Source organism: Akebia trifoliata, unplaced genomic scaffold (assembly GCF_017979445.1).
Source record: "Akebia trifoliata isolate Shusen 1 unplaced genomic scaffold, ASM1797944v1 Contig01299_ERROPOS615004, whole genome shotgun sequence".
NCBI lineage: Eukaryota > Viridiplantae > Streptophyta > Magnoliopsida > Ranunculales > Lardizabalaceae > Akebia > Akebia trifoliata.
In genome coordinates, this window is record NW_028237657.1 from 33,258 (window position 1) to 45,909 (window position 12,652).

At 33.1% G+C, this 12,652-nt stretch overlaps 1 protein-coding gene across 1 annotated transcript in view; it reads left to right on the forward strand.

Annotated features, from left to right (window-relative positions):
* Nucleotides 1–12,652, forward strand: part of LOC147380568 (uncharacterized) — a 62,917-nt gene that overhangs the window by 31,358 nt on the left and 18,907 nt on the right. The window contains exons 16-28 of the mRNA XM_086431501.1: nucleotides 2,020–2,096; nucleotides 2,271–2,325; nucleotides 2,436–2,484; nucleotides 4,649–4,786; nucleotides 6,687–6,768; nucleotides 6,850–6,928; nucleotides 7,419–7,465; nucleotides 7,797–8,008; nucleotides 8,747–8,834; nucleotides 8,984–9,103; nucleotides 9,206–9,324; nucleotides 10,242–10,314; nucleotides 10,436–10,555. Coding sequence (XP_086287627.1) covers nucleotides 2,020–2,096; nucleotides 2,271–2,325; nucleotides 2,436–2,484; nucleotides 4,649–4,786; nucleotides 6,687–6,768; nucleotides 6,850–6,928; nucleotides 7,419–7,465; nucleotides 7,797–8,008; nucleotides 8,747–8,834; nucleotides 8,984–9,103; nucleotides 9,206–9,324; nucleotides 10,242–10,314; nucleotides 10,436–10,555 — 1,259 coding nt within the window. The remainder of the gene's footprint in view (nucleotides 1–2,019; nucleotides 2,097–2,270; nucleotides 2,326–2,435; nucleotides 2,485–4,648; nucleotides 4,787–6,686; nucleotides 6,769–6,849; nucleotides 6,929–7,418; nucleotides 7,466–7,796; nucleotides 8,009–8,746; nucleotides 8,835–8,983; nucleotides 9,104–9,205; nucleotides 9,325–10,241; nucleotides 10,315–10,435; nucleotides 10,556–12,652) is intronic.

The window sequence follows — 12,652 nt, forward strand, 5'->3', positions numbered from 1 at the left end:
CTATATATATATATATATATATATATATATATATAGATATATATGGTGGATTAGGACCCGTGTACACATATATCTACTCATATATCTACAACGTGTTTTGTCTTATGTGGGTTAAAAATTTTGGATTGAGCTGATTTTTGGTGAGGATGATCTCTATGACGAGGAGATCATCCTCACCAAAAATCAGGTAATTCTAAAACTTCTAACCCCATATTTATGAGTTGAAGAATCGTGGACTGTCCATTTTTTGTAAATCATTTTTGACGAGGTTAAAATTTTCGGATTGAGCTGATTTTTGGTGAGGATGATCTCCTCATCATAGAGATCATCCTCACCAAAAATCAGCTCAATCTGAAACTTTTAGCCACTAGGACAAAACACGTTGTAGATATACGAGTAGATATGTGTGTACACGGAACCCGACCCTATATATATATATATATATACAAGTCTGTTAATATCCTAATTTTCCTTAGTGAAAGGGTTAATGGGCTTTCTTAAAACACCCATGAATGAGGCATGATCTCATTTTCTTGGTTTTGGTGAATGTGGCATTGAATTGCTTTTGCTTTTGTTATATATATATATATAATTTACCATTTGTTTGGGTTAAGCAATTGAATAGTTTAAGGGAATATTGTTGAAACTAACAAAATATCCATGTTTTAAAAACAGACGGATGATTGGATCACTAATTTGTCAAATTGGTCGGACCAAGGTTGGATCCTGGTTCAATTGTGTTGGACCAACTTACACATTAAAAAATTTAGAAACATGTATGTATTTTCCTAGATTATCTTAGAGAGCTTCTATTGCCACACCAACTTTTGCTAACGCCACCTCAAGATGTATGCTAATTTTTGGTGATTTACATATGAATTGGGGTGGCATTAGCAAAAGTTGGTGTGGCAATATATAATTTTCACGAAAACTGGTAGTTTACTAAATGAACCAATTTTATTATACTTTCCGATTGGACCTGGTCGAACCACCGGTTTGGTCTGGATTCTGAAACACCGGAAAAAAATTTCTTTTTCACTTATTCGGTTGATACATGGGAAATACATCAAGAGTTCTTGTATGATTACCATAAAGAGCTTGGGAGTCCCTTCATTTCCATAATTTAAATCTTTTTATTTAAATAAAACTAGTAAATTCGTGGGTGTGGCATTTGACTAACTTCTAAGAGCACCATAATCTATATGATATTATGGGCTAATGAATTGAGTGCATATATAATTATTATTGTTATTATTTTGGAACCGAGGTATCCAAGAGCACCCAACTCAGGGCATGTGCAGTCCCCTCGGCTTCCTGAGTGTGTATTATGGTAAAACATAAATTTTGATTGCAAAAGCAATGTAGAATAGTTCATTTTCTGATATTCAAAAGAATTACCAATAACCTTTAACATGTGATAAATTTAGCTCTCTTTCGAGAAATACAACATGGAGCCTAACAAGAAAAGGAAACTTTTGTAACGAAATAAATTTCCAAGAGAAACGGCATGGAAAACACGGAAATTAGTTAGAAAATCTACCACAAAAAAGGAAAAGTTGTAATCAGATAGAAGGTATTTGATGACAAAATAGACTGTTACAAACATGTAAAAAAACACAGAAGATTTAAAACAATTAGCAGGTTATGCTCTACTCTCAAATTACCCATAAATTCCCTTTTAAAATCTCACCTGATGTGGTTTAGTCACCAAACAGTTCTGGATTGGATAATCCAAACTCATAAAAGTTCCACCCCCTGCTATAGATACTAAGAATTGATGAAGCGGAGACCATAAAGTGATAACAAAATAAAAATCCACACACACACACAAAACACTGTAGTAGGCTAGAGAGCAGAACATGCAATTGGAGGTACTTATTACCGCTGTGCATACTTTGTGTTAATTGAAGTAATTGTTACAGCTCTAGTACATTATGTTTTCCAAATTTTATTTTCTCAAGTTTCTATCTCAATAGTTATGGTAGCCATCATTTAATGAGGCGTCAGTACTTTACATAGATGAACACAAGGATTTGAAGTTGGTGGATGCTCCTGTCTCTGGTGGCGTTGTGAAGGCCTCGACTGGAGACCTTACGGTGTGACTTGAACTCGTTAATTTTCCCATGTTTTAACTTGATTTTTAATATCAGTTCACGATGCCTCATTTATTTTTTCTTTCCTTTTTCATGAAAGTAAGATTGTTGGAAACTTGTTGAGATTTCATGATCAACTTAAGGTGCTATTGATACTTACATCCTTCTTGTTATTAGATAATGGCTTCAGGTACAGATGAAGCTCTCAAGAGTACAGGTTCTGTTCTCTCAGGTAATGAATGTAAAACATATAATCTGTTGAAAAATAATGTATTTGTTCGATTGTAGGATTCCCTAAAACCTGCAATATATAACTGATGCTTCATCTTTATTTGTTTGTAGCACTCAGTGAGAAGCTCTATATTATTAAAGGAGCTTGTGGAGCTGGAAGGTATTTCAGAGACGTTTTTTTTCCCGAGTTTCTTTTATGATTTTTTTTTTAGGGATAATCAGCATACACGTTCACATGCATTTATAAGCACCACTTCACTGCATGGGCACACATGTTTTTTTTATTTTTATGATTCAGTTTCCTCACAAAATCATCATCAAGACCTTATCCCAACTATTTGGGGTTGGCTGGGCAAATCCCATTCCCCCATTCAATTCTCTCTAAAGCCTTTTCTTTTGTCAGTTTAAGCGGATCATATCCACTTTAACTACCTCAATCTACATATTTGATCTTCCTTTCTCTCTTTTGCAATCTTCCTCTTGTACACTTCTTCTGAGGGCCACTGTAATTAGCCTTCATGCACGTACCATAACATTAAATTTTGACATATTTTCACTGTATGCCAAATTATTTTCATTTCCACAAGGAGTGATACGAATCCAAGGGGGAAATCTTTTTATTTTTTATGTATTTTAGTGGAAATCACTATTCATTTCGTGGAATATTTTGGTGCAGTAATTTTTTACTAAACTAATCAAATTCACATATAAAAATGAAGATTTTGGTGGAAATGTTTTGATGAACTGTAAAATTTGACAGAAATATTCTTTGGAGAAAAATATTCTAAAAAAATTCATAATATTTTTAAATATCATCAACAAATATAAATTGCTTATAGAAAGGACTTATAAATTACACACAATCATCCATGTTATTATAAGTTGGATGTATGAGTAATTTGTTCATACACATTCGGAAATAGAAAATATAATTATTTGTGAATATAATACTTTATATTTTGCTCTTTTAAGCAATTGTTTTATATGTTGTGATGTATATGGTTAATGTGACATTATTATTCTCATTTCTATGTATAATATAGTTTTTTTTGTCTATTGGACTCTCATTACGAGCACCCTATAGTTAAACGTGACTATTCTTCATTTGTATCCTCCCATAGGGTTCTTTATTATAATTTGATGATATATGAGCGTGTTTACACTTGTTCTATCATTTCCTTGTAGTTTCAATAAAAATCCCTTCATCATTTCTATCATTTCCACAACATTTGCATCATTTCCATAAAATTGACTTAATTTCCTTATTGATTGAAAAAATTCTATAGAATATTTTCATTTCAAAGCTGATCTAAATAGATATCGAAAGCAAAATTTAATACTCTGCACATGACCAAACCATCTTAATTGACTTTCCATTAGTTTATACTTATTGGGGCCACTCACTCATTTTCATTTGTGCGTTGTTTTCTATTTTCTAAGTCTTTTCACTCATCCTTCTAATCTTATTTTTGTTACTCTCAATCTGTCAAAATGTTGTTTTTTTTATTACCCAACATTCTGCCCCATAAATCATTGCTTCATAAAATTTTCTTCTAACTTTATTAGGATATATCAGGCAAATAGCGCTCCATAACCACACTTCTACTTTAACCATTCATTTCTAATTCTCTGGAAAACATACTACTCAATCTCTCCATCCTTTGGAAATTAAAACTAAGGTAATGAAAATGATTGCTGGTATTTCCTGGCCATCAATTTTCGTTGGCCCTTCCTCTCTATGGGGTTATTACTGAAGTTGCTCTCCACATTTTTTGACTTGGTTCTACTTTTTATAGTATTCTAGGAATCCAAAATGGCCTTTTGGAGTTATATTTTTCTGTTAAGTCCCCTTTCTAGTTTCATCAACTAACATGAGATCATTTGCAAGTAACGTATACCAGTAGACCTGTTCTTGAGTATGAGCAGTTACTTCATCCAAAGCTAAATCAAACAAATACGGATTCCAAGTCAATCCTGGATGTAATCAACTGTAACTAGAGACTCATGTATCTCCCTACTATTTATTTATTCAACCTAATCACCATAAATTTCCTCAATTATGTTAATATGCGTACTTGGGACTTTCTTTTTTCTCAATATCCTCTCTAGGCACTTTATCATATTTTTTCTATATATCAACAAAAAATTATGGAAATTCTTTCTATTTTCTCTAAATTTCTCCATCATTTGTCTAATTTGAGGATTGCCTTGTTGATTGATCTCTTGGCTTCTCTCATTTCTTTGTTTTTATTGATATTTGTTTCACAACTTCAATATATTAAATTAAGGGATTAAACTAAACTCTTATCTATTCTTCCGTGTAGTTCTGTAAAGATGGTTAATCAATTGCTTGCTGGAGTTCATATAGCCTCAGCTGCTGAGGCAATAGCATTTGGGGCTCGATTAGGTCTTAATACAAGAATGCTGTTTGAAGTCATTACAAATAGTGAAGGCATGTCATGGTATGTGCCTTGCATTGTCCAATGTAATATTTTCACATTGTTTATTATCTTATACCTATGTTCAATCATAAAGTTTAGGAACTTAACTGTTGTGTATTGACATATGATCGGCCACTCTAAATAAGTACAAGTACAATCACTTGTTTCATCATGATTAGCATGGTAATAACACCTCAGATTAGTTAAAATATTGATTGTAAAAATAGTTCCATTTTTTTTCTTCTCTTGGGAAGTTATGTGACTAATAACCAATAAGTACATGGATTTTCCTTACTCTCTCTTGGGTCATTCTACACTTCCAATCTTTTTACAAATTAGCTCACTTTATTATCTCCGAGATCTTCAATATGATATGTTGAATTGGTCAGTGGTGTTTATGATTTGTTGATCTTAGTAACATCAGGTTGGAATTAGTATCTCAATTCACTATGTTAGTGGAATTTATCTAGGGTACCTCACTATTATGTTGAAGAGCATATTTATTTAGCTATTTTTATTTTTACAAATTGTTAAAAATAACTTTTATAATCATCTTTAGTCATCTTTTTATTGATTGTAAAATAAAAAAAAGAGATAAATTTATTGATATCACACCACCAGCATCTTAGGAATCACACCTACAGTTTCTTGAGAAGAAGATATTGTTGATATCACACCAATAGTATCCTAGGAATCACACGTAGGGTTTCTTAAAGCTTCACACATCTAAAGAGAGAAAGAGCAAGCTGCAGTTTTTTATTCATCATATCTACTAAAAAAACACAAAATAAAGACTTATGTAGTGTCCCATAAACCAACCCTACTTGTTGTCCCCTAAAAACAAAATTTACTAGACTATTCCTAATGCATGAAAAAGAAAAAAAAAATTAAAAATAATTGTTAGATCACTGAACTAAATGTCCACTATTATTTGCAATACCAAAACTACCATGTGGATCCTCCATCAATTAAAGAAATTCCCATGTGGGACCCACTTCATTTTTATCCCACCAAATCAAGATTTGGGCCTGATTGTTCAAACTCTTATTATGTCTCTTGTAAACTTTAAAGGGTTGTGATTGATCCTTATGAAGAATATTATTGTTTCAACTCTCAAGCTCTCAAATACTCGTGCCTACTATAGTAGAACAGTTTTTTTTCATCTTTATTTCCATTTATCAGATGGAAACATTATTCTCATTCCATGTAGAATATTATTGTTCTTCACACAGGCTCACAAATACTTGCTCTTATGTATGGTGGAATGTAATCAACGTATTTTATCTTTATTTCCATACTTCTTATGATTGTTTATTGTTTTACGTGATTTATGAGTTTTTTTATTGGTTAAAGTCTGTGACTGTCGATGACCATGACCAAGTTTCAAAACCCACCTTCACCTGCTTATTGCTAACGTCTAATCTCGCTTGCTTGTCTAGCAAAAAAAGTCAAAATAAAGCATTCATCAAGATTTCAATCATTTCCACGACATTCCTATCATTTCCATGAAAGCTATAATAATTTCCACATTGATTGAAATATTTCCATTTCTAGGATGACCAAAATTGAAATTTAATATCTTGCTGCACAGTGATCATTAACCATTGCTATGGAACTTTATTTTTATTGCAGTTTCTTTGTTTGTCACCAAAACTTAGGATTTAATGTACTGTGAAAATAACTTATACTTGTCATATTGTTCCCTTTTAGCATTAGATTGAGATAATCTACGAGGGTACTAGTAAAACCTAAAATTAAGTTCAGGTTTGGAAAGTTACCGGCTTCAAAACTTTTTCAAGTTCGTAACCATATAGGATTTCTGGAGAATTTCATACGCCAGATTACCAAAGCTGTATTTTGTGGTAATGGTGTCATCAAGTTTATATCTTAACAGCTATGCTGTTTTATTATTCTCTTCCAGGATGTTTGGAAATCGCGTACCTCACATGTTGGACAATGACTACACGCCATACTCTGCACTTGATATCTTTGTAAAGGATTTGGTATGCAATAGCATCCGTTTCTCTCTTGTTCATTTATTTCGGACCTTTCTATTGAACAACTCAGGCTGTAACTGTTCGCAGGGCATTGTTGCTCAAGAGTGCTCATCCCGTAAAATTCCACTTCATATTTCTACCGTAGCTCACCAGCAATTTCTTTCAGGTGCAGTACTGGATAATTGTAATCTTTCTTACCATATTTAATTTTGATGTGACGTTACATGTTTGAACATGTGCAGATGCATTAGGGAGTCATTGCCGCATTTCATCTCCTCTTTAACAAATATATCTTTTACATCTTTGCTTATGTTATTTTCACATAATTTTTTAGACTCCATTTCATACTCTTCAGAAGTTTGTTACTTATATGTCCCACGAAAATTATGTGAATATAATGCCTAAGTAGAGATTGCATCATGTCTAGCTTGTTCTTTCAAGTACTATGTAACTAAGTTCGTGAATTTTTTTTAAAGATCTTCTATTGCCACACCAAGTTTTACTAACGGCACCCCAAGTGTGTGCTAATTCTTTGGTGATTTACATATGAATTGGGGTGGCATTAGAAAATTTTGGTGTGACAATAAATTCTTTTTGTTTTGTTTTAATGATTCTACACACAAGTTGTAAAGTCTTCATGATTTTTCATTGAGCAGGATCTGCTGCTGGATGGGGTCGATTGGATGACGCTGCTGTAGTCAAGGTATGAACATGTGATGCTATTGTTGATTATTTTTTAGCTTCTGTGATGGATTGAAATAGTTCATGTAATATGATCGTGGAGATTGTTAGGATCTCACTGTTAAAGTATTTCAATATTAATATCTAAACTAAGTCCAAGCACCTCTCCTCGTGAAGTCAGAACAACCATGTTTTTGTAGGAACCACTATCTGTATGTTTAGTATTTGTAACAATTACACCTACTTGTTCACATCAGATACACTTTATAAACCTCAGATTTGTCATAGTGGAGACTCGAGCATCTTAAATTTGTTCTAAGCAACGTGATTCAATTGCAATTTGGTCTTTGCAGGTGTACGAGACACTCACAGGTGTTAAAGTTGAAGGAAAACCTCCTGTTCTTAAAAAAGAAGATGTCTTGAAGTCTCTTCCATCTGAGTGGCCCGTGGATCCAATTGAAGATATTCGGAGGCTGGATCAGAATGCTTCCAAAGTCTTGGTTGTTCTGGATGATGACCCAACTGGAACTCAAACTGTTCATGATATAGAAGTCTTAACAGAATGGTGAGTTTTTTTTTTCTTTTAATAAGTTCAAATTTTTATTAAGCAAGAAGAAGGGGTCGAGATGACCCTTGAAATTACGGAAGAGGACTTATCGAAAAAGTGTACAAGAAGAAACCCTGCCCAAGTCAACTTCTATATTACAAAAATTATCCCGACGTACAACTAAATCCTCAAAGAAGGCTCCCTTAGATTCTTAAACATCTTCCCCCCCCCCCCCCAAAAAAAAAAAAAGAAGGCCAAGATTGAAAAAACAAGGTCCTGCAATATTTGTCCCTAATGCCAGCACAATAACATCATTTTCTGTATTGCATTAATGTGGTACAGGAGTAATGATTTGCCTGGAAATCCTTATCCTTTATGCTATTACTTTATTACTTCAAATTCCAAAACATTAAACATTGCTTCTTGTATAGAATTACATTGTTACAAAATTCTAAAACCCTAGAAGCAGCTAAAAAAAGCTTCTGATTTTTTGTTAATTACTATCATGGTGTGAAGTTTCATACTGTTTCGACCAAGACCAAAATGTTTCAGGTTGATCTTGAATTTTCTCCCAACTGAAATATTACCTCGAGCCGAGATTTTAATCCTTGATAACTACTATAATTTAAAGGCCTATTCTTCATTCCATTATATATATATATATATACACCATATTGTTTGTCAAGAACCCACTATTTCTGCCAGAAAGAAAAAAAGAACATTTCATGAGGTTAATTGTATCTTTGTTGTATGCAGGAAAGTTGAATCACTAGTTCAACAGTTCAGCAAAAGGCCCAATTGCTTCTTTATTTTGACTAATTCTCGTTCATTGAGTTCTGAGAAGGTAAAGAGCAATCAAACAGAGAGCTCCAAATTTCTTTAACATCTGGAGATGATATTATACTTGTCGCTTTGGTTTTGAAGAGAGAATTAGTTAGCCTAAGGAAACTTAATCAGAAAATCAATTCCTGAGTGAAAGTTTATTTTTTACAGGCTATTGAATTGACAAAAGATATATGCAGAAACTTAGACACTGCAGCCAAATCAGTTGCAAACATTAGCTATACAGTCGTTCTGAGAGGTGATTCAACACTTCGTGGTCACTTTCCAGAGGTAACATTATATGACCCTTGTTTCGTGAATAAATAGATTCAAAGTTGTACTTTTTCATATATCATGATTAATAAAAATATATGTGCTGCCTGGTTTTTCTAGGAAGCGGATGCTGCTGTTTCAGTACTAGGCGAAATGGATGCGTGGATCATTTGCCCTTTCTTTCTTCAAGGAGGACGTTACACTATCGGTGATGTACATTACGTCGCAGATTCTGATAGGTATATTTGTATCTGAACATAGAGGATATTGGTTGCACACTTACACTAATAGTTCAAAGATTCATTTCATCTTGGTCTCAATAGTGTCTCGATCTAGACATTGGGGGTTTTATCTTTCCACTGTTTCTGCTTGTCCCTATGTTACCTGATTCGTGGGTTCGCTTAGTTCTAATTCGGCTTTGCGGTTTGTGGTTCGCCAGTCAAGAATGGACCTGATTCGTAGTGGTGGACAGAGATGAGGACATTTGAAGGTTGAAGTAGTAAGTAGGGTAAAAAGGAGATTAACCCCAAGAGGTTGGCCTAGTGGCAAGCCAAGCCTTGATAAGCTCCTTCGGAAGCATAGGTCAAGAGTCCATGAAGCAATGAATTCCTTGGGGCCACCCTCCAGGGTCAGGTTGACCCTCAACTCAACCAATTGCACGTAGTACTTTCCGAGGGGGCAGTGCGTGTGACTAGTCTCACATGAAGGGTGGGGAAGATAAACAAAAACAAAGGGGTGAAAAAGAGATTGAAGATAGCAGAGTTTGGGAAGAAAAAGCAAGTTTTTTTTATTAATATGTTGAACGTGAGGGTATTTGGTCATTTTTCATTAGTCTATTAGTAAAGATCAAGGTCGGAGGGGCATGTTATTAGTTTGAAATTTTAAGGGGATATCTCAACTATTATCAACATGTGGAGGGGGATTTAAAAAAATTAAAGTAAAATGGAGTTCGTCAAATTCTCTACATTTCACGGACCTGCAGCGTTCTCTGTTCAGTTCCTTTCTAACAAATCGGGTAACCCTGGTTTGTCCCATAGCATCTTATTAAGATATCACAAATTTTAAGCCAACTGATACGTAACTTGAAACTGAAATTCAAATCATGGTTGGATCTATTGAATCTGCCATTGCTGATGATTCTTGGTGGCTATGTTAGGCTTGTTCCAGCAGGGGAGACCGAGTTTGCCAAAGATGCTTCTTTCGGATATAGATCTTCAAACCTCTGTGAGGTATTTTTTTTTTTTTCACCCTGGCATGCTTGAAGAACATGGACATGGTCTCTGTATAATATAATCTAGAGAAGATTGAATTTAATTATATATATCTTTTTTTTTTAATCTGAAAGTATAGTGGATTGAAGAGAAAACAAAAGGCCGGGTACAGTCCAGCAGTGTAGCATCTATTTCTATCCAGCTTTTGCGAAAAGGAGGACCCACTGCTGTTTGTGAGCATCTTTGTAGTTTGCCGAAGGTACATGGAAAATAATTCTACATCCCTCCATTTTGGATATGTTATTTATGCTTGTACGTACATTGATAGACGTAATACAAGCAAGGGGTTTTTCATTCTTTCTATCTTGCCATGCATATATGCATTATAGGGATATTTAGGGAAATAAAATAACAACAACAAAACCTTATCCCAAAGACTTGATAAAGAGTGGTATGAAAATGATTTTTCATTTTATATTCTCCTAATACATTTGTTTGCATTGATTGATGACATCCATTTATGTATATTTCTCTCTTTTGTTCTCGTTGATTTGCTAAAAAATTGTTTAATCCACTTGCTCATGGGCATAGTTCAAAAGATTGGTATTGTTCTGCATATCAGTTAGAAAAAATGATACCTATCATATAGGGACCGACTAGTTGCACATTACTTGGTACCGATTGCACTCCTATGTAAAAAAAATGCTTTTAAAAAAAAAATCCATCCTATTCCTACTTTTTACACCCCATGAAAGGAGTTTACACTAATATTAAAGATTAAGACCCATCATTCATAGGAGTTCCTGTAAATTTTACGACAAACCTATCATTATAAAGAGCTCTTGCAGAGTTTTACCCTACTTGTAAATCATGAAGCTTTGAAAATTGAATCTAGAATTTGTGAAGTTTTGGTGTTGTGGTTCCTCTATGATTTTCAAGAAAAAGAAAAGTGCAAATTTTTGTATTTGGAGTACAATCATGACCAAGGTATCAAATTCCGATTTCGGTTAGTCTGGAATATTTCATGAAAATATTTTGATTAGTGTGGAAATTAATACAATTTTTGGAAATGATAGAAATATTTACTGAACTTATAAGAAATGATAAAATAGGCATTAAAACACACCCACTAAGTCATCAAGATACAATAAAGAACCATATGGAATGTGAAATTGAAGAACAATGGAAATAAGAATAATAAGTTGCGTTAACTACATACAACTTAATGTGTAAAACATTGAAATGAAGAAACTATTAAATTGTATTAATGTGTTCTTATATTTCTTATTTTTTAATAAGAATAAGTTACTAATGTATCTAACTAATTAAAACATGGCTAATTGTGTAGTTGCTTATATAGATGTACCAATACGTTTAAAATACATTAAAATAAGATGAAATAGATAAGATAACTAACTAATCATAATTCATTTATACTAACGAATGAATGTTATGTGCAATATTTTATTAGTAAATACATTGTGCATTTTACAAGTTCTTTCTAAAAGCAATTATATTTTTTTCAAAAAAGAATATTTCGATCGAAGTTTACTATTCCTCGAAATATTTCCATTGAAATATTGCATTTTTATACTTAAAATTTGATATTTCGATCGAAATTCACTATTTATGAAATATTTTGCAAAATGAATAGTGATAGAAGAATTTTGAGAAGAATTCTATCAAATATCTTTTGTGAGAGCTTGGCAAGAATTTATATTAATTAAAAGAGTCAAAAGACAAAAAAACCCTTACAAAAAGGAAATAAATAAAAAACTATTACTACTAAACAATTATGACTAAAAAAGCAACTAGATTATTTCCAATACTCCCCCTCTAGCTAGAGCGAATATATCAACTAAATCCAACTTGACAAGGTGAGAATTAGTAATAGACGGACTAACAGACTTCGTAAGCATATCGGCAAGCTGATCTAAAGAAAGAACAAAGACTGTCTAAAGATCACCAAATCAAATTTTCTCCTGAGAAAGTGAATATCAAACTCAATATGCTTAGTTCTTTCATGAAGAACTGAGTTAGAAGCAAATATAATAACTGACTTGTTATCACAGAACAAAGTAAAAGAACTAGAAATTAGAAATCCTAACTTTGTCTGAAAAGATCAAAGTCAAATTAGTTCACATGTACCAAGAACCATAACACAATACTCAGTTTCAGCAGAAAGACGAGATACCACATTATGTTTCTTACTTTTCCACGAGATAAGATTATTACCATAAAAAAGTACAGAAACCAGATGTAGATCTCCTATCTGTGAGAGAATCAAGATAATCAGTATCTGTAAAACAAGACAAATGTAGTTGAACAATGAAAGAGTATTAAAGTCCAAGACCAG